Here is a 20718-nt window from a genome sequence, read left to right as displayed (position 1 = left end):
CTCACCCTCTATAAAAGTTCCATGATATGCGAGTGAATTAATATTTTATCTATTTCTTTGTTATTGGATTGAGAATAGAAAAAAGAAACATGTGAAATATATTGTTGGAACAATTGCAGGTATTGTTAACTTCAAGTTCAAGGATTTCAATGCTGCTGTAGAAGACTTGTCTTCATGTGTGATGCTTGATAAGGTTAATAAATCGGCATACACATACCTAGTAAGTGGTTCATATTTTATAACACTCTTTCATGAGTGATAATAGTCCATATGGATATGATTTGATGCATTTGTTTATCATTACTAAACAATATCAGTGACCTAAATATAGTTTTGGTTTTTAATGTAGGGTTTGGCATTATCATCAATTGCTGAATATAGAAGAGCTGAAGAAGCACATATGAAATCAATAGAAATTGATCCAAATTTTCTTGAGGGATGGACCCATCTAGCTCAGGTAGTCATGTAAACTACTTACTGATTTTTTCTTGCAATGAAGGTAGAAATAATGATGCATTTTTATTTTTATTTTTATTTTCAGAAATCGTGATTTTCTGTGCATGATGCATTATTCATTTGTGTTATAATATTCTACACTGGAGACTGGAGTAAACAGACATTTGTAATGGAACCACAATTTATGATAAAAATATAAAAGCACCATCTTTCTGGACTCTGAACTTGGGTTCTGGACATCGGCATTTTTATGAACCTAAAGAAATAGCAAATGATAATGGATCTTCACAAAATTTACTTTTGTTATAAGATAAATCCTTTATTTTTTTTTTGAATTATGTAAAAGATAACTTCGTTATCTTTCAAACAGAACTGATTTCATGGGAATGCAATGGATGGATAATGAGTTTTACTTGTTTTACTCGGTCTTCGTCTAGTTGGAAATTAGGTTCTGAATTTTTTATCAATGAGAAGATTGTATCTATCATAAACAAAAGTTTATATTTGGTTTGTATGGATGGATCTGATCCATCGTTAGATTCATGAAACATTCTATGGATTCTTACAAGAAATTTTTGGATACAGTGGAAACACAAAGAGAACAACGGGGGTTCTTTGATCATCAATAGTGTAGGATCAAAATGGAAGAACTTGCGGGTCAAATATAAACTCTAGGATGAGCTTTCTTCTAATAGGGGGGGGAGGATGATGCAGCCCAACACCCTAGTATTATTACTAACACCAAGGTTTTGAATTTTGGTTTTGGTCACCATGGAAATAGAAACATTTTGGTTTCAGTTTGGAATTTTGGTGGAAATCTTGTAAAATCATAGAAACGTATGAGAACATATGCAAATGATAGAATTTTATGATGAAACTTCAGGAAATGCCAGAATAAGCACAACTGCACACTTAGAAAACATCACGTAAGCAAGACAAGCAAATATAATGGTTTAACAACTTCAAACACTTAGTGACATACTCTATGGCATATGTCTGATAATTCATTACATATCACATTTCACATGAAAAACTATTAATGGGTTCAAGTTTTCTGTGTTACCATTGATTCTTCAACTTTTTCTTGGGAATCCTAAAAAATAGAAAATACAAGGGTGGCAGCGCTGCAGCTTTGATTTATGTGCTCTGGTATTCGTCAAATATATACATGTACGAGTACACGGTTTCATATATATATATATATATATATATATATATGAGAATAGAGTTCCTAAGGTGTCACCTCATATAGCTTATAACATAAGGGGCCCACTTTGTTTGGGTAATCCAAAGCATTCATTTGATACGCCCTCACATAGATAGGGTGTGCCCAAAAAATCAACTTCATAGGATCATCCTAACCCTTCCATTTGTGGAGGTTGAAATGGATGGGTATAAACCTCCATAAATCTGCCCATTTTTAACCTCCATAAATGAAAGGGTTAGAATGATCCTATGGACCTGATTTTTTGTTGGCACCATATCCATCTAAGGGCCTTTCAAATGAGTGGTTTGGATCACCCCAAAAATGTGGGCCCTTTATGTTTTGTGAGCGCCACCTCATATAAGCTATATGAGGTGGCACCTTAGGAACTCTATTCTCTCTCTCTCTCTCTCTCTCTCTCTCTCTCTCTCTATATATATATATATATATATATATATATATATATATATATATATATATATAGTGGAAAAAGATTGTGCGCTCGAGCGCACCAAGCTTATGGTGCACTCGAGGGCCAATCACATGGGTCCCACATTTTTTGTGGTGATCCAAAACATTCATTTGCAAGGCCCCATCATAGATAGGGTGTGTAACAAAAATCAGCTCTATTGGATCATCCTAACCCCTCCAAAAATGGAGGGCAAAAATGGGCAGATTTGTGGCAAACGATGTCTGTCCATTTTTCCCTCCACTTTTGGATGGGTTAGGATGATCCTATGGAGCTGATTTTTTGTACACACCCCATCTATGTAAGGGCCTTTCAAATGAATGCTTTGGATCATCCTAACAAAGTGGGCCCACATGTGATTGGGCCCTCGAGCGCACCATAAGCTTGGTGCGCTCGAGCGCACAATCTTTTTCCTTATATATATATATATATATATGTATATATATATATATATATATATATATAGAGAGAGAGAGAGAGAGAGAGGAAATGTTGTGAGCAGCTGCTCAGATAAGCTTATTTGAGCAGAGCTCACAAACCATAGGGGGCCACATTTTTGGGGGGATCCAAAGCATTCATTTGGAAGGCCCTTCCATGGATTGGGTGTGTACCAAAAATTAGATTAATAGGATCATCCTAACCCAATCAAAGGTGGAGGGGGAAATGGACAGACAATGTGTGTCCATGTTTCTGCCCATTTTTTCCTTCACAAATGCCAGGGTTAGGATGATCCTATAGGGCTGATTTTTTGTACACACCCTATCCATGGAAGGGCCTTCCAAATGAGTGCTTTGGACCCCCCAAAAAATGTGGGGCCACGAGTTTGTGAGCTCCTGCTCAGATAAGCTTATCTGAGCTGCTGCTCACAAACCATTTCCTCACACACACACACACACACACACACACACATATATATATATATATATAGTAAAGTGTTTCTAAGCTCAAGCTCAGATAGCTTATCTAAGCTCGAGCGTCAAAAATGGAAGGGTTAGGAACTTAGGATGATCCTAGGGACCTGATTTTTTGTAGGCACCCTATCCATGTAAGGGCCTTTCAAATGAATGCTTTGGACTACCCCAAAAATGTGGGCAAACATAAGTTTTTGAGCTCGAGCTCAAATAAGCTTATCTGAGCTTGAGCTCAGAAACACTCTCTCTCTCTCTCTCTCTCTCTCTCTCTATATATATATATATATATATATATATATATATATATATATATATATATATATATATATAGAGAGAGAGAGAGAGAGAGAGAAACGGTTTCTACACACTAGCTTAAAATACAGTGGAGGACATATTGTTCGGGTGATCCAAACCATTCATTTGATTGGCCCTCACATAGATAGGGTGTCCACAAAAAATCAGCTCCATAGTATCATCCTAACCCTTCAAACCGTGGAGGCCAAAAATGGACAGATTTGTGAAGGTTTATACACGTCCATTTTACCTCCACAAATCGTAGGGTTGGGATGATTCTATGGAGCTGATTTTTTGTGGACACCCTATCTATGTGAGGGCCAATCAAATGTATGGTTTGGATCACCCAAACAATATGCCCTCCACTGTATTTTAAGCTAGTGTGTAGATAACTTATCTACACGTGTAGGAACCGTTTTCTCATATATATATATATATATATATATATATATATATATATATATATATATATATTGAAATTTATCAGATATTGTGCTTCTATACTTTATTTTTAATAGGCACATTCCCTGTGGAATAGCAATATCTGTATTTCTGTTTGTTATTTCTTGTTATAATTTCGTCATCAACCTTCCTGATAAAGGTGGTACTGATGCGTGCAATGAAATGACAGTTTTACCAAGACTTGGCAAATTCAGAGAAGGCCTTGGATTGTCTTAAACAGGTTCTGATTATTGATGAAAGGTAATGTTATAGATTACTATTGGTGTCCATTTGGAGCGTGGATTTAATTCCGTACTAGATTTTTTTTTTTCATATTCTTTCCTTTAAATTTATTTCATGGCTCTCATAACATATCTCTAGGTTTGCAAAAGCATATCACTTGCGTGGGCTACTGCATCATGGTATGGGAGAGCATAGGTATCATTACTTTCTGACTTCTCTGGATCTTTTTCTATCAGGTTTACCTTTTTTTGTCAATTTAATGCTATAAAAACATCGTTTTCATGAAGCCATAACAGAACTTCTCAGTTCCCAATTTACAGCTAAAGATCTTCTATAGTCATTTCTGCTAATTCTTGAGGGCATGTCTTCAGTCCTAGCTTACCTACCAAATTAAAAAGAGGGCGGCCCCAGTGCACGAGGCTCCCGCCATTGCGGGGTCTGGGAAGGGCTAGCTATACGCAGCCTTACCCCTGCTTTGCAGAGAGGCTATTTCTATGACTCGAACCCGTGACCACCAGGTCACAATGGAGCAACCTTACCTACCAAATTACAAAAGAAAAGAAGAAAAAAAAATGAAAAATCAATTGCCACATGCACAGAGAGAGATATGTATCTAGATGTAGTTGTTTCTAAACGATGACTGCATGGAGCCTTAGAAAGCAGCAGATTGGATTGTGTCAGCCACAATGATGCATGTGTGAGCCATGATCCACTCAAGATCTGCATGCATGGGGGGCCATGGCCCATAAAAGGGTCCACGCAACAGTTAAGTAACCTTAGGAAAACTTTGGTTTTTTTTTTTTTTTTTTGTCTAGGTTTAGTTAATCTTTTTTTTTATTTAGACTTTATTCTAGCTGGACTTAAATCATACTGGTTGATATTAAAGTAGGGCTTAAGTGACGGTTAATTGGGTCTGTTCACCTTTCATTATATAATAGCTTAAAAGGGGGATCCAAACTCCATGAAGTTTAGTTTTTTTTGGATTTTTTTTTTAGCAAAAAGATAGAAATCCTACTCATGAATGCATCTTCCTTTACGTGGATTTGGAGTGGTGCTTAGTTATAAATTCCGTTCTGGCTACCGGAATGGAACGTTCCGGTGTTTCGGTCGTTCGACGTTCCGGTCGAAAAAAATAGTTAAAAATATGAAAAAAAATCCAAAAAATTAGAAATTGTTAGAAAAATATAAGAAACACTTAAATGTCCAAAGTTTAATACAACTAAGACATAAAAAAGTAAAACATAGAAGACCAAAAAACCAAATACATAGTGCCAGCCACATCTCATATCATCTCTAAATCTCAATCAAATGGTGGTGAATCTGATTGAGGATCATCATACTCAACCGACTGGTAGCCCTCATCATCGCTGTTACCACCACCTCTTCAAGGAGTGTCCTCAAAGTTTGCGTCATCGTCGTCCTCGTCGGCCGCATCAACTTTAGAAGGCGCTTCAATATTTTTCCATCTAATGTCGTCTGGCGTCAGAATGACATCTTCATCTTCCGCAACCCAATCCATCATAACATCTGGGTGATCTATACTCAGTGGGTCGCTAGTGGTAGAAGATTTTCTGTTTAAGTCCCTGAAAAGAATGTCCAACATAAATTAGTAAGTAATACTTAAAATTTAAAGGCACTTGGTAAAATATGCGAAAATTAATTCCAATTCAATTAAATAGCATACCTTTCTCGAAACTTGAGGTTGTAATGGACAAATACCAAGTCATTCAACCTCTGGTGCTCCAACTTGTTTATTTTTGCCGAGTGGATGTGCTCGAAAGTGCTCCAGTTCCTTTCACATCCAGTAGCACTACAGGTTTGGCTGAGAATTCTGACGGCGAAACTCTGTAAGTCCGGAACGTCATTTCCAAACTGGTTCCACCATGCAACTGTAAAGTAAACAATAATAGTTAAGCATTTACTTGTGGAAATTTTAAATAAAATATATTTAATTAAATGAACAAACCAATATACCTGGTCCCAATCTCCCTCGGTTGCTGATTGCCATCTTCATTGCAAACATGCCCGTGGACTCCCAATAATTCTCAATTTGACTGGTGATGGTGTCCTGCGTAACTTCATCAAGTACTAGTCGATTAATACATTCAATCAAACCTCGGGTGATTTCATGATGCTTGGAGAAAGTAGGACTGAAAAAGAGAGCAGGGTTAAGAAAGTATCCCTCTGCACGGAGGGAGACTGTGAAGTTGTTTGTCCCATCTTTGGTCAATAATCCTCCAAATGGGAGCATAATTTGACTTCTTGTTCTTTAGCCTAGCCTTGATGTTTTCTTTGGCCCTATCCATGGCTTCATATATGTAATCCATTGCCGGTCTACTAAACGCAACACCCTCACCAATGGCTCGCTGATGTTTAGAATATGCTTGCAGTTGTCCCAAAATTGTTTATCCAATACTATACTCAGGATCTCTTCACTCAATCCATGTCGAATATACCTACTACCAGCATACTCATCAGACACGAACATCTGTTGTAGGGCTTTCCTATGAAGTACTAGACTTTGTATACTAATGAAATTGGTAGCAAATCTAGTCCACGCAGGACGACACAAGTCCCTCCCACCCGTAAATTTCTGTCTCATCAAGTTCAATAGAGCTGCGTGGTTGTAGATAAACCTCGTAATCTTCCGAGCCCTGTCAATTGTGTTTCCTGTGAGAGGAAACACATCCGGTTTGCCCAAGTGCTCTAAAATCAGGTCTAAACAATGGGCTGCACACGGAGTCCAGAAGAATGTGGCATATTTGATTTCTAACTTCTTCCCAGCAGCTTTATAACTTGGCTCACTATCAGTTATAAACTGCACTACATTTTTCGGACCTACCTCTAAAACAATCTCATCAAAAATTGCAAACAATGCCTCAGCATTCTTCACTACGCCAGATGCATTAACAGATTTAAGGAAAACTACTCCTTTATGACAGTATACCAAAAAGTTAATTAAGGCACGTTATTTGGTGTCTGTCCATCCATCGGCCATAATGCTACAACCACTAGTTTTCTATGAATTCTTAACTTCCCCCAAGTAGCTGTTTACATCTTCTATAGTTTTCTTCAATATCCCCCCCCCCCCCCCAGTAAATCGTGAAAAGAAGGCGCCTTATAACCTGAGCCTACTGCATTTATGGCATCAAACATTGGCTGCCAATATGGTGAATTAGCAACATTGAAAGGCATGTTGGTATCATAGCAAAGCATGCAAACTGTCATATTTGCCCGATCGAGTGTTTCTTTTATTGCCAAAGCACTCTTAATGCTTGACTGGGATCCAGGGGTTGTTCGTGGTGCAAAGAAATCTATTAACCCCCCTACAAGACCCTTCTCTTTCCTCTTTGCCCCACTCAGTTCTACAACTGCTTTCCCCTTCCTAGGCTGAGGTGGTCCCATCGGTTCGTCGTCCTCATCCCCCTCTCCCACCTCCACATCTTCTTCATCTGGTGTGGTATAAAAGTACCCCCTCTGCCCTTGATACCCTTTTCCTAGCCCTTTCTTTTCTCATTTCGCCTAACATTCATGCCATTCTCCATTTTACATCGGCATTGACTTTTTTGCATGCCGCTACATCGCGAGGAACACCCGCTAGATGTTCTTTAAACCGGGTTATACCTCCACCCTTTATGAGTTTTTCACAAAAGGTGCATTTAACACAGTTTTTTTGACCCGGAATTAGGGGTGGACATGGTTCGGTTCGGTTCGGTTCTGGGGTGAACCCAGAACCGAACCACCTATTGTCGGTTCCCAGGTTCTGGAACCAGAACCGAACCATGTGAACCTGGAACCGAACCGAACCAGAACCGAATTATTCGGTTCTGGTTCGGTTCGGTTCTGGGTTTGCAACAGTAAAAAAAAATGGTTGGTTTTTAAACCAAGTGAACCTGAAAATTCTGAAATACATCCTCATACTAAACACTGAGCCAAATCAGTGTCCTCCAAATGCTATCAAAACCAGAAACCCTAGGTAGAACAAACATGAGACACTACCAAAAAGACATTTTCGGAGCAAATTCGACTAAAATATATCTCAAATCCATGAATGAACAGTTCTGCTAGTACACAAACCAAATCAGAGTCCTCCAAATGTAATCAAAACCAGAAATATGAATGTTGAACAGTAAAAAAAAAGGAATTACAAAAAAAAAAAAAAACCACAAATAAAAATCAGAGTACAAGATCCATTTATCAGCCAGGAAACAAGTACTAGATGTGAAAAATCGAGTAAAAAAGCAGAGGACTATGAAACTTACCTTGATTCTTTGAAAAAGTTCTTGAAGAAGAAAGAGAAAACAGAAATTGAAAGAGGGATAAAGAGGGATTAATACATACCTTCTTTTTCTTCTTCTTCTTCTTTTTTTTTTCTTCTTCATCTTCTCACGGCAGCAATCGATGCCGGAGTGGAGGCAGAAACGATCTAGGGTTTCGTTAAGTTAGAACAGTGGAGGCAAAAAAGATCTGGTTTCTTATCTTTTCTTGTTTCTTTTTTCTTAATTTCTTTTGTCTTAAAAATGATATCGGCAGCCCCTTTTGTCATACGAATTTGTTATAAAGTTAAAAATGATATCAACACCCCCCACTTAATACTAATAGTTAATATAATTGTCGGTTCGGTTCGGTTCTCGGCTCCAGGTCCCCAAACCCAGAACCGAACTGAAAGCCATCGGTTCCCAGATTCAGGACCCAGAACCGAACCGTGAAGTTCCAGAACCGAACCGAACCGAACCGAAGCAGCCGGTTCGGTTCGGTTCTTCGGTTAAAACCGGAACCATGTCCAGCCTTACCCGGAATTACTAGGCCATAAGCCCATGCCGGGTCATCCAATCTAGCGGGTGCGGAACCAATAGATAATGCTCCTCCAGAAGACTCATATTTTAAGTTGAAAATGGAGAGAAAGAGAATAAAAAATAATTAAATCAAATAAAGCTTTAACTTTCCTTACGCTTTTTGGATGAGAGAATAAGTTGAAGAAGCCGTCGAAGAGAAGCCCTTGTCTTTAGTATAGTAGAGCTTGTTGTTGTAGGAGATAAAAAAAGCCTTTGATCTTCTTGAGCATGTAGTAGAATTGGTTGGAATTGGAATAATAAAAACCTTTGAGATGATCTTTGTAGTTGTAGGAGAAGTATATGTAGTTGTATGTAGTTGTAGGAGAAGTAGATGTAGTTGTATGTAGTGTAGGAGATAAAAGAGTTGTAGTTGTAGGTGAAGATTTGAAGAGGAAATGAGTTGTGAAAAAACAATGGTTAGAGGGTTATTTATAGCTTTTTGAATGAAAAATAATGCAAAATGCCCTCCCAACAGCTATAAAACGGTCTTAAAATGAGGGTAGAAGTGTAAAAAACAGTCCTCAACAGCCATAATGGCATTTCTGTAATTTTTGGGATTTTATTTTATTTTTTTCAATTTTTTTGCAAAAAGACGAAAAATGCCCTCCTAACAACTATAAAACGGTCACAAAATGAGGGCAAATGTGTAAAATACACTCCCCAACAGCCATAAATGAATTTCTGTAATTTTTTGGAAAAAGACGAAAAATGCCCTCCCAACAACTATAAAACGGTCATAAAACGAGGGCAAATCTGTAAAATACACTCCCCAACAGCCTTAATGGCATTTTTTTTTTAGAATTTTTTTGAAAATATTCCGCCTTTCCAGACCGTTCCGCCTGGAATTCCGGCCGGAATGACTGGAACCGACCTGAATCCGGACCGGAACGGAAAATATACCCATTCCGTTCCGGAATCCGGTCTTGAACTGGAATTCCGGTCCGTTCCGGCCGGAACGGAACAAAATTAATAACTAAGGAGTGGTGCTTGGTGTTAGATTTCAAGTTGATGTAGATCTAGGAAGCACGGGTACTCTCCCGGGGCTCCCGCACCCGACACGTATGGGGTGCGGGTACGCCCCGGGTACGTCCGGGTTACGTACCCCATTGTTTAAAAAAAAAAATGCGTGTTGGGTGCGCACCTCGCGTACCCGACACGTCCTGCTGCTTCTCTTTCCTCTCCTGTACTTCTCTCTACTTTCCTGCACTCGGTATTTACATGTAAACCATTTAAGTAAATGTCTTTACTATTTTATTGTCCATTTACCTTTTAGATTTATTAAAAATAGTTTCAACGCCCAAATCTAAAAGGAAAAAAAGTCAACTCTCCAGTTCTAGTACAAAATTCAAAGAAAAAGGGTCGAGTCAAAATTTTAACTTTCTTAACTTCCAAACGGTGGGGTATTTTTCAAATTTTAAAAATTCATAAAATCTATTTTGTCCAAACATTATTAAATCCCAAAAGTCCGGTAAAAAAAATCTCATAATTTGGTCTCTATAAATTATTCATCTTGTCAGGCACTGGTCAACACACTGGTGACAGACTTTTTTTTCTAATGAATGATGTATTGATGCCTCATGTTATGAAATATGGAACTTAATCACTTATGAAATGAAGAGTAATATTAGAATTTTCCATTTTGGTGATGTTATTGTTATTTGATTGCTCTACAATTGTTTTATTTTTATTTTTATAAATATATAATAAAATATTAAAATATATTATTATATTTGGCGTACCCGAACGTACCCGCACCCGGTTTTTTTGGCAAATCACGTACCCACGTACCCGTGTTGTGTCGTACCCGTACCCGTACCCGTGCTTCATAGATGTAGATTGTAGGCCAATAAGTGGCATATTTGCCCATTAGGATTTCTAGGCTTTTATTTTCCATGTTATTTAGTTTTAATGCCTTTATTTTCCATGTTATTTAGAATTAGGAAGTTTAGTCTTTTAGGAATTCTTATTTTAGTAGGTTTCTATCTTTTAGGTTGTTAATTGCCTATTATAGGCCTCTTTACAGCTTTATTGTGAACTTTGATGATTATTGAATTGATTGAGAGCTTCTCCCCCCGGATTTCTATTCTTCCCTCTCTTCTACTTTTCTTCTCCTATTCTTCCATCTCTTCTCCTCTTCTCCTATTCTTCTTCTACTTTTCCCTAATTCCGTCTCTTCTTCTCTACTTATTCTGCTTCTTCTTCTTCTTATGCTATCGTTCTTCTATTGTTCTCTTCTTTTCTCATCTATTCTTATTCTTCTTCTCTTCTATCCCCTTTCTTCTATTTCTCTTCCCTATCCTACATCAAATTTGGTATCAGAGCGAAAGATCCGAGTATCCGAAGATTGGCCTCCAAAGATCGAGCCGTGAATCGCCCGTAAATACAGGTTCGTTCATCATCTTTAAAACCCAACAGCCCTCTTATCGTAACCGTAACCGTAACCCTCGAACCCTTTCACCACCTCTAGTACAGTACTATCTTATTACCCAACCTAAACCCCTCTCCGTAGCCTTTCCTTCCCATACCCAAATTCCTTTTTATTTCGGTCTATTACCTTCCAAGAAAACCCACCACTTTTGTTACCCAAACCCAACAACCTAACCAATCAAAACTCCCCTACACATTACCAGCCCGTCATCTTCACCAGTAAAAATCCATTAAATAGTGAGTCCCAAACCCCATTCTCAGAAAACCCCAAACCCCAAATCAGCCATCCAAAACCCAAAGCCTTCTTTTAATTCCTTCTGTATTCTCAAACCCAGAATTTTAACAAGCTTCAGTTCTTTATAAAATAGTCGTGAAACCCACTTTCCTTCCACCCTTATGTCCTTTAATTCAGCCCAACTATCTACCACCAACTTTGCCGGTTGCTGCCATTGCCAATATCATCATCAGCGGAGAAACCACCGCCCTCGTCGGAAGTTGCTTGTAGCTGCCACCGATGTCTGAGATTATCTTGGGTAATCATACGCTTCTGTTCCTACAAGTTTGGTCGTGACCCCTGATTTTCCTCCCTTCTTTGTTGTGAGGAAGGAGACTCACACGAGAGTTTCCCTTTTGGTTGAATGTCTTCATAAGGCAAGTTCCTTATTACTTAAACCATCAGGTTACCTAAAAGGCAGAAGGCTACCTAAGGCAAAATGTTACAGGTAAGTAGGTGTTATAATTGGCCATCTAAGTTACCTTGTAACTCGTGGTAACAAGAGTCACTCTATTTCTTTATTGCTATCTTGATATTACAACAAAGGCCAAAGCAATAGATAAAGGTCAAAAAGGAGGTTGCTTGTAATACGAGGAAAGCTGTTACTTCTAGAGCAAGATAAAGAAAGTAGCCTTCTTACATAAGCAACCTAAGGTGTCAGTGTCATTCAAGAGAGGAGAAGTACCTTTATTAGGTAAGTAAGAGGCAAGTGGGTCACCCAACCTCTCTGCCTCACGTGATTGAAAGAGAGAAAGAATAAAAAAATATGAGAAACTTTCTCTCTCATTCTTTCTTTCCTTGTATTAATTTCTTATCCGACCCCACCTTTTTCCCCCTTAGGCACCCCCATTTAACATATATTAACCCACTTTTTATCTCTTGTCCACCCCTCTTTTTACCATTAGACAGCCCCTTATAAAATATTCTCCATCTTATCTACCCCTATTTTTTCCTTGGCACCCCACTTTTAACATATCCGACTATTGTTACGTGAGAGATTAAAAAAAAAGAAATTCCCTCACACATCTCATTTCTCTCTACACTTTCTCTCTCCTCTCTCCATCACATTTTCTCTATCTTCGATCGGACTATTTTGACTCAAAATTGGGTTTCGTCATCAACACGAAAGTTGTTCGTGACAACTTTAAGAGTGTATCTAGTCCACTTTCAGCAGTCAACAACGAGTGCAAGCACTACAACGACCAACTTTGGGCGCCCGTCCGTTTTGGTCCGACCATTCTCTTCTATCCCCTTTCTTCTATTTCTCTTCCTCTTCCTTATCCTACATCACAAGTGTTTTCCTCAAGTGATTGATTTCACTTTTATTTATTCTCTCTTCCTTTTGTTTTAGTTTTATTTATTGCTGTTTATATGTATTAGTTCTTGCCTAAGCCCTCACCTTCTACCCTATTTATGTCCTTTGGGCTGTTTTGGGATTGTTAGATGCTATACTAGTCCTGTGATTAGTTTTCTAAATTTATGTCTATTTCAATTTGTGCCGATAGTCTTCTTGGACTGTTTTTGTCTATAAAACCTTTCTTGGGATTTCAAAAATATAACATAAGTTAGTTTGAGATTTTTTTAAGATAATTTCATATGGCTGCAAGAGGAGATTGAGGTAGAGGTTGTCATCAAAACCTACTGGTGAGAGCAAGGTTTTAAATTTCAGTTTCGGTTTGCACAGAAATGGAAACGGAAACATTTTGGTGAAAATCTTGTAAAATCACGGAAACATATGGAAACATATTCAAATAATGAAATTCTAAGACGTAACTTTGGGAAATGCTAGAATAAGCCCAGACGCATACTTAGAATCCATCACATAAGCAGGAAAGCCATCCGTAATTACTCAATCACATCGAACACCACTGTAATGAAGTACAAGAAAGTGCAGTGACCAGTCTCACCTTCAAAGACCCAAACTCTATGCCAATACCACACAGATTTGCGAGGTACTAGGCAAGGACACTTTTAAGAGACAGCAAAGAAAAAGGTTGGGGGTGGAACAGCTAAAATGGGTCGAAATATAACACTCCTATATACATACACATATTGGAAACTGATAGTTATTTTTCTCAAGAAAAATAAAGGCAACAAATTACATCTCTTTGGTAGATACATCCCCTTTCATTGTCGTAGTCTGCTCACATTGGCTAATACTATTCCCATGGAGCTTTGACAACCAGCGAAAGGAGTTAATGATGAAAGAGATGGTGTAAACAACATCCCTATTTATTTATGCAGAATTTCTAGATTTTTATGGCAATGGGTGGTTAGAAATGGCAACCATATATCTACATAAACAAGTTTTTTGACAGTCATCTGCAGAAACTGTTTGTATATACAAATACACACAACACACACACACACACACACGTGCATGCTGCATCAACCAATCTTTCGATAAGCATTTGTCATAATTTTGAATATTAATCCCCAGAAGTGGCTACTGGTTTAGATATCAGTAGTCATGCAGGTATCTAAAGTTTCAAATTCTTATAGTAATCTAAACTATTGTTTGATGAATAATCTATGTTATTCACAATATTTATTGTTAGTAAATTCGTAATTAGCTTACATTTTGTTAAGACCATTTAGATGCTCTCTGTGTATTCTTCTTTGGAAAGTTCCAACTGATGATGGTAAAAAATAAAAATAGGAGAACCTTTTCAATGATCTGAACCATTCATCTTCTGGGCTTCACAATCGATGGGCCATGCCCCAAATATCTCCTCCATTGTATGATCACATGCCTTTGATTTGTGGAGTCTTTTTTTTTCCAAATGTGGACTGCTAGCTTTTTATATTCTTAAAGTTCATTTACATGCTACATATTGAAGGGTTGTATCTTGTTGGAGGAGATTTAGGCTGTGTGCTCCACCCGCAATGGGGTCCAACAGATGAACAGTATGGATTATTATTTTTTGAATGGTCAAAGATTTCATTAATGGGACCAAGATGGCCAAAGAATACAAATAAAAGAGAAGATACAATGTACAAAAAAGAGACACCAAATAGGATCACGGAGGGAGAAAGTCAAATTGTTCAAGGGATCCCAAGTGAACACCTCTTTTAGCTAACTTATCCGCCTCACCATTGGCCTATCTCCTTATGTGGCGAAAGGAGATTGAACAGGAGCCCACAATATCAATAATCTCATTGAGAAAATCCCCAAAACGCCAAGGAAAGAGATGCGAACTGGAAAGCTACCTAATGACATTGAGAGAATCACCCTCCACCACTATTCAATTTAGATATACCCCCTCTAAGAATTTGATACCTTGATGGCCCCACAAAAGCCCACCTCTCCCCACCATTTTCATCTCTTAGAACTCCCCCAATGTCGTCCGGTAAGCTTGAGGAATCCCGATTCCAGAGGCTCCCAAACTTGGATAATCGGGATAGAGAATTCGGCACTTGAACACACTTCCCTCCAACTATTCCACATACCAAAGGCGGAAACGAAGTTAAAAGTTGGAAGAGATTTTGCCCAAAACACAGTGAGAGCCATGACCCTTGTAGATAGGAATGATGCATTTTTCGCTACCCCTTGAAGATTCTTGCATTCCTTTCCTTCTATAATACCCATATAACCGCTAAAAAGGAGATGTGCCATAAGATTTTTCCTTTCCTCCATGGAGAAAAGAACCAACACTCCATCGCCTGCATAATATCCACGGGGAAGACCCAAGAGATACCAAACGTCTGCAAAACGCTACCCCAAACTTCTCTGGCCATCTTACAATGGAAGAAAAGGTGATTAACGAATTCTCCATCCTCAATGCAAAGGGAACAATGATTGATGATCAACATTTTCCTCTCCCATAAAATGTCCATCATCTGAATACGTTCTTGAATGGTGGCCCAACCAAAAACACCGACCCTAGGGGGGACAGAGATGGACCAAATTCTAGCTAGATTAGGGGAGGCAAGGCAAGAAAGGAGATGAAGGTAGAAAGATTTGGCCGAGAATTCTCCCGAAGAGTCCCAAACGCATACTCTAACATCAGAGCCATCCTGCTTTATGTAGCAACTCTCAAGTACCTCAAACAACTTGGTCACCGAAGGAAGCTCCTTATAAGAAATTACGTTTGAAGGCCGGAATCCATACAATCTTGCCCTCAAAGCTCAAGAAACAATCTTTGACTAGAGCCTCCTTTGAGGAGGACACTATAAACAAATCCGGGAAAATATCCTTCAAAGGAGATAAATCCTACCATTTATCAAGCCAGAACCTAACGCGATCACCAGAGTGTACTCTAAATCTCGTTCCGGCTCGGAAGCTGTGGGAATAACTAAGAATGTCACGCTATACAGTGCACCCCTTTTGAGCAAATCTATCTTCAGATTCCCAGTGACCCATCATCGAATCATACTTGCTATCAATTATATTTGCCCATAGCGAAGATGATTTCTTCCCATATCTCCAAAGCCATTTACCCAACAACGACTGATTCACTGTTTTAATCTTTCTTATCCCAAGGCCACCCGCCTTTAGAGGCAAACTAACTTCTTGCCACCTCACTAAAGGGATGCCCCTCTTTTATCAAACCCACTCCATAGAAATCTTCTCTGAATTTTCTCAATTCTCAAGGCAACACTGGCGGGACACTTAAAAATGGACATCTGATAAATGGGAATGCTTGCCAACACCGCCTTAATGAGAGTGAGTCTTCCACCTCTAGATACAAGGTTTCTCTTCCAAGTGTCTAGCCTTCTTTCAATTCTCTCCACGATGAGATCCCAACTACATTTTTTATGTCTTCCTGCTCGCAAAGGAAATCCCAAATAAGGATCATTAATACTAAATTATAGGCAGAAAGAAAGGGATCTTATTGTTTTGAGGGCCTTAATTATCAATATGTGCCAGACAAAACATCGTCAAAATTTTCTACTAGTGTGCCAACGCAAGATCTTGTGAATGAACAATAAAAATGTTGTAACCAAAGTATTATAGTTTGATTTCATAGAGAATAAACCAGAAACAATGAGCACCAAATAATTGAATGTAACGACCCGGATTTGGGGCAAATTTTTAGGCATGATTTTTTTTCTTCAAAATCCCAACATCCGAATCGCTACCCCAAAAATGGAAACAACAACTAAACAATTCTATTCCATTAACAGAATGTCTATTACATGATTTATCTCAACCCCAAAAGAAATCCTATGAGTGCTCTCCCATCCTAAGTGCCACCTAGACTTGTTCATCGGCAAAGGCTCTTTCACTTTCCTCGCCTACAAAGTCTGGAAAATAATCTGAGTCAAACAGCAAGCTCATGTGACTGGCTTGGATAATAAAAGTGACAAGAATGAAAATATGCATTATAAAGGTGTTTCTCATGGCATTCACATGTGATAAGGAAAAGCAATAAGATTTATTGCCGAGGATAAAGAATATCAATATGCGCATGTGAGAATGTCAAGGGAATATACTGAAGATGACAAATCATGGAATCATATAAGAGCGTCAATCATACAGAGTACATACAGAGATAGGTAAACTACGAGAAGCATCATGTCATCTCGACGAGGTATATGGGTCATATCTATCTTCTCATAAGTATATACACGATGGAAATCATCACAAATCCGTCGGTAAGTGGCTATACGTAGCTCTATGGCCTTCTCGTACTATAGCACGAGGCGTAATATTAATAATAATAAAAACACCGTATATATAGATTATGGCTTAAAAATAAAAAGTCCTACCACAAGAAATTCTACGGAGATAATCAGTTAATTCAATAACATAGGTGCAAAAAGAATGCGAATAATCATAGGAAACAGAAATATAATCACAGAAATCGTAATGTAACTAATATTATAAAAGCCAGTCACATGAGCTTGCTGTGTGACTTAAATTATTTTCTAGGCTTTGTAGGTGAGGAAAGTGAATGAGCCTTTGCCGATGAACAGGTCTAGGTGGCACTTAGGATGAGAGAGAGCACTCATAGGATTTCTTTTGGGGTTGAGATAAATCATGTAATAGACATTGTTGTTTCCCTTTTTTGGGGTAGCGATTCGGATTTTGGGATTTTGAAGAAAAAAATCATGTCTCAAAATTTGCCCCAAATCCGGGTCGTTACATTGAATCATCACCAAAGTTATGCCAATTATACATTTTGTGATGTGCCACCCTTCCCCTTCTATGTAACATTAAGTCACTGAGGCAAATGACTTCTTGTCCTCAGTTGGCTACATTTGGGTGGCCTTCTAGGTGATATAAGTTGCAGCGAAGTAATTTTGTGATAAGATGTATCCCAATCTTGCTCACTTGTGCATCGGTAAATATTTTTAATTTCCAATGACTGATCATTGAAAGGTGGAAGTATTTTAGTCTTGAATCCCTTTATTGATTTTATTTCAAATTACGGTATAGGGTGAGGAGTAGTTACTGTGTATGGTTACAATTAATTACCAGATACAAAAGTCTTATTAGTGCCTGAACACTAATATGAAACATCAATCTGGATTATCACAGAGGACTCTGCCTCACTGTTTAAGTATTACTCGCTATTCCAGTGTCTTGCGTAATTGAGTTTCATAGCTTTCCGACCTAACCTACGTATGATACCTTCCTATCGAATCTTTTACTTGTAAAGTCGGGTTTATGCAGATGTTTCTCTTTCATGATAAATTATTTGACAATTAATTAGCCAGCATGGCCCTTGCAGGAATGCTATCAAGGACTTATCTATTGGATTGAGTATCGAGCGTTCAAGTATTGAATGTTTGTACTTGCGGGGGTCTTGCTACCATGCCATTGGACAATATGGAGATGCGGTACTGTATGATTTTCTTGTAGCATCGTTAATTACCATTCTTTTATCTTCAGATCCAATCTTAATTACTTGATTTCTTCCTGTTTGTAGGTCAAAGATTATAATGCTGTTTTGGATTTGGAACTAGATTCTGTGGAGAAATTTGTGCTGCAGTGTTTGGCATTTTATCAGGTTTGAAGTGGAACATTGCATTTTCATAGAGATGTCTTTTGTGAGCCATCATGTAATATGTGTGTTTTTCCCTCTCATCAGCAATTAACTAATATCAAAGAAAAAACTGCAAAGAAATAACTAGTCTTTAAACACATCAGAAGATCTGCCAACTCTGTGGCAGACAGACTTGCTATTGATTTCCTTCCCCCTTGATGTTGTTTCCATCTTTTCTCTTCTGTCTTTTCCTCTTTCTGTTTTCTTTTTATTCTCTGTGGTTTCCTCTTGTACCTTTTGGTTGACCTTCTCAGACTCCTCTTTTCTCTTGAATAAATCTACCATTCAAAAAAAAAAAAATGACAGAAATTCAGAAAATCTGAAATATATCTTCCATGTCGTAGGAAAGAATTTGGTCAAATTTAGATTGTCTGTTATTTCAACCAACTGAATGAAGGCACATATGGTGCTTCAATTCCAGTAACTTCAGAGAAACCACCATGGAGGCTACGGATCCACATTGAGCTAGTCTAAAGTGGTGAGCAAGTACCCTTCCAATATGCAATGTCTTCAACATAGGAACTTATCCCATTTTGAAGCAACAAAGCTTATTCCAGCTGTTGCTTTCATTTATGCATTGCTATCTCATTGGTAGTCCTTAGTTAGATGCGTTCTTTTTTTTGTCCCATGCTGAAGCGGCCACGTATGGAAGGAAACAAACACGAATAAAAGAGAAGAAAATAAGATCAGCAGTACCTGGAATGTCTATTTTGTGAAGATGAAGTAAAAACACTGAAGCTAAGTCTAGTACACATTAAAGTAGCTATTACCTAAACCTAGACATTTCCTTTTAGCAAATCCGACCAGTTTGTCTCCATTTATATCATGTGGATATGGAGTTCTGAAAACTATGACCAGCTGAAACTTAAAACTTTTCCAACTGAAATTCAACTTGTAAACATAGAAATCAGTTGTAGGACCATAGTTACCGGAAACTTCCTAGTTCGATGGGAAGCTCGCTTCCCTGGAAACTCGCTCTGGATGCTAATTTCTTCTCGCTTCCCAAATTAGGGGAAGCACGCTTCCTACGCGTTTCCTCTTGATTAAGAGTATGCTTCGTATTTCAATGATTACTTCTCTCCACAAGAATATTTTCTCATTTTTATAATGCCGGAGGACTGAATTTAAAAAAGAGCATTTAAAACTTGAGCACTCTTCTTAAGTTTCAAATAAAAAATATGTGGATCTTTTTCCAAAAACATACCATTAAATATACATGAATAAAGCATGTGAAAATGTAAATTCCTAAAAGTTGTAATTCTAATTAGTCATGAAGGATTAAATAAGACTTGATGACTGATTAGGTTAGGGAGGAGGGGGAGGGGAAGAGAGGGAAAGGGTGTATATACTCATGGCATTGGCAACTAAGTTTTGATCTAGATGAGAGTGAACATTGTGGGAATGCAGTGACCATAAATGGGGAGGGTGGGAAGGAGCAATGTTACCTTGAGCGCGGTTCGTTCCGATACGTGGTACGGGAATGGTTACTGGGATGATGGTAGCCCGGTACGCGGTATGATGAGGGTAAGCTATGTTGTTTTGCTATTTGGGGTCGCAGGTCAGTTTGGAGCGCTCACACACACACACATGTATAATTTCATATATTTTTACAAGAATATTATTCCATAGTACACACTACATACATTTAATACACAAAATATAAAAACCTCATGTATGTCATACACATCTTTTCATAAAGAAAGTTCCCGTTGGAATATATTCCTTCCATAGTCCATACTACATCCATACATATCTTTTCATAAAGAAAGTTCCAGTTGGAATATATTCCTTCCATAGTCCATACTACATCCATCTAATAAACAAAATTAAAAAAAACTCGTATGCCGTACATATTTTTTTCAAAAAGAAAGCTCTAGTTCTAATCCAACCCAAAATATATAAAATTTGTAGCTCTTTGCCTCTCTCTCCATCTCTCCCCCCTTGGTCTATATGCATCTCTTTTTCTCCCACGGGTCGCTGCGGGTCGTCATTTTTGGCGATCTGGGTCGCTATCGAACCAAGTTTGGGAACGTGCAACCCCGGATCACGGGTCGGATGGCGGATGACGAATCCGTAACTATGGGAAGGAGTGGGAGGGGAGAGGGAGCGAGGGACGAGCCCACTTCCTGGTCATAATTCTAATTGCATCCCCGTGACAATAGGCAACATGTT

At 38.3% G+C, this 20718-nt stretch overlaps 1 protein-coding gene across 1 annotated transcript in view; it reads left to right on the top strand.

Moving 5' to 3' along the window:
* SRFR1 (Tetratricopeptide repeat (TPR)-like superfamily protein) overlaps nucleotides 1–20718 on the top strand; it is a 60956-nt gene that overhangs the window by 22998 nt on the left and 17240 nt on the right. Inside the window, exons 8-13 of the mRNA XM_077358775.1 lie at nucleotides 120–220; nucleotides 350–457; nucleotides 3966–4036; nucleotides 4157–4213; nucleotides 18232–18340; nucleotides 18430–18510. Coding sequence (XP_077214890.1) covers nucleotides 120–220; nucleotides 350–457; nucleotides 3966–4036; nucleotides 4157–4213; nucleotides 18232–18340; nucleotides 18430–18510 — 527 coding nt within the window. The remainder of the gene's footprint in view (nucleotides 1–119; nucleotides 221–349; nucleotides 458–3965; nucleotides 4037–4156; nucleotides 4214–18231; nucleotides 18341–18429; nucleotides 18511–20718) is intronic.

Source organism: Tasmannia lanceolata, unplaced genomic scaffold (genome assembly GCF_043159265.1).
Source record: "Tasmannia lanceolata isolate RefF3 unplaced genomic scaffold, GAP_Taslan_0.1 ptg000018l, whole genome shotgun sequence".
Taxonomy (NCBI): Eukaryota; Viridiplantae; Streptophyta; class Magnoliopsida; order Canellales; family Winteraceae; genus Tasmannia; species Tasmannia lanceolata.
Note: the sequence above shows the minus strand (reverse complement) of the source record. Positions and strands in the feature narration are given on the sequence as shown.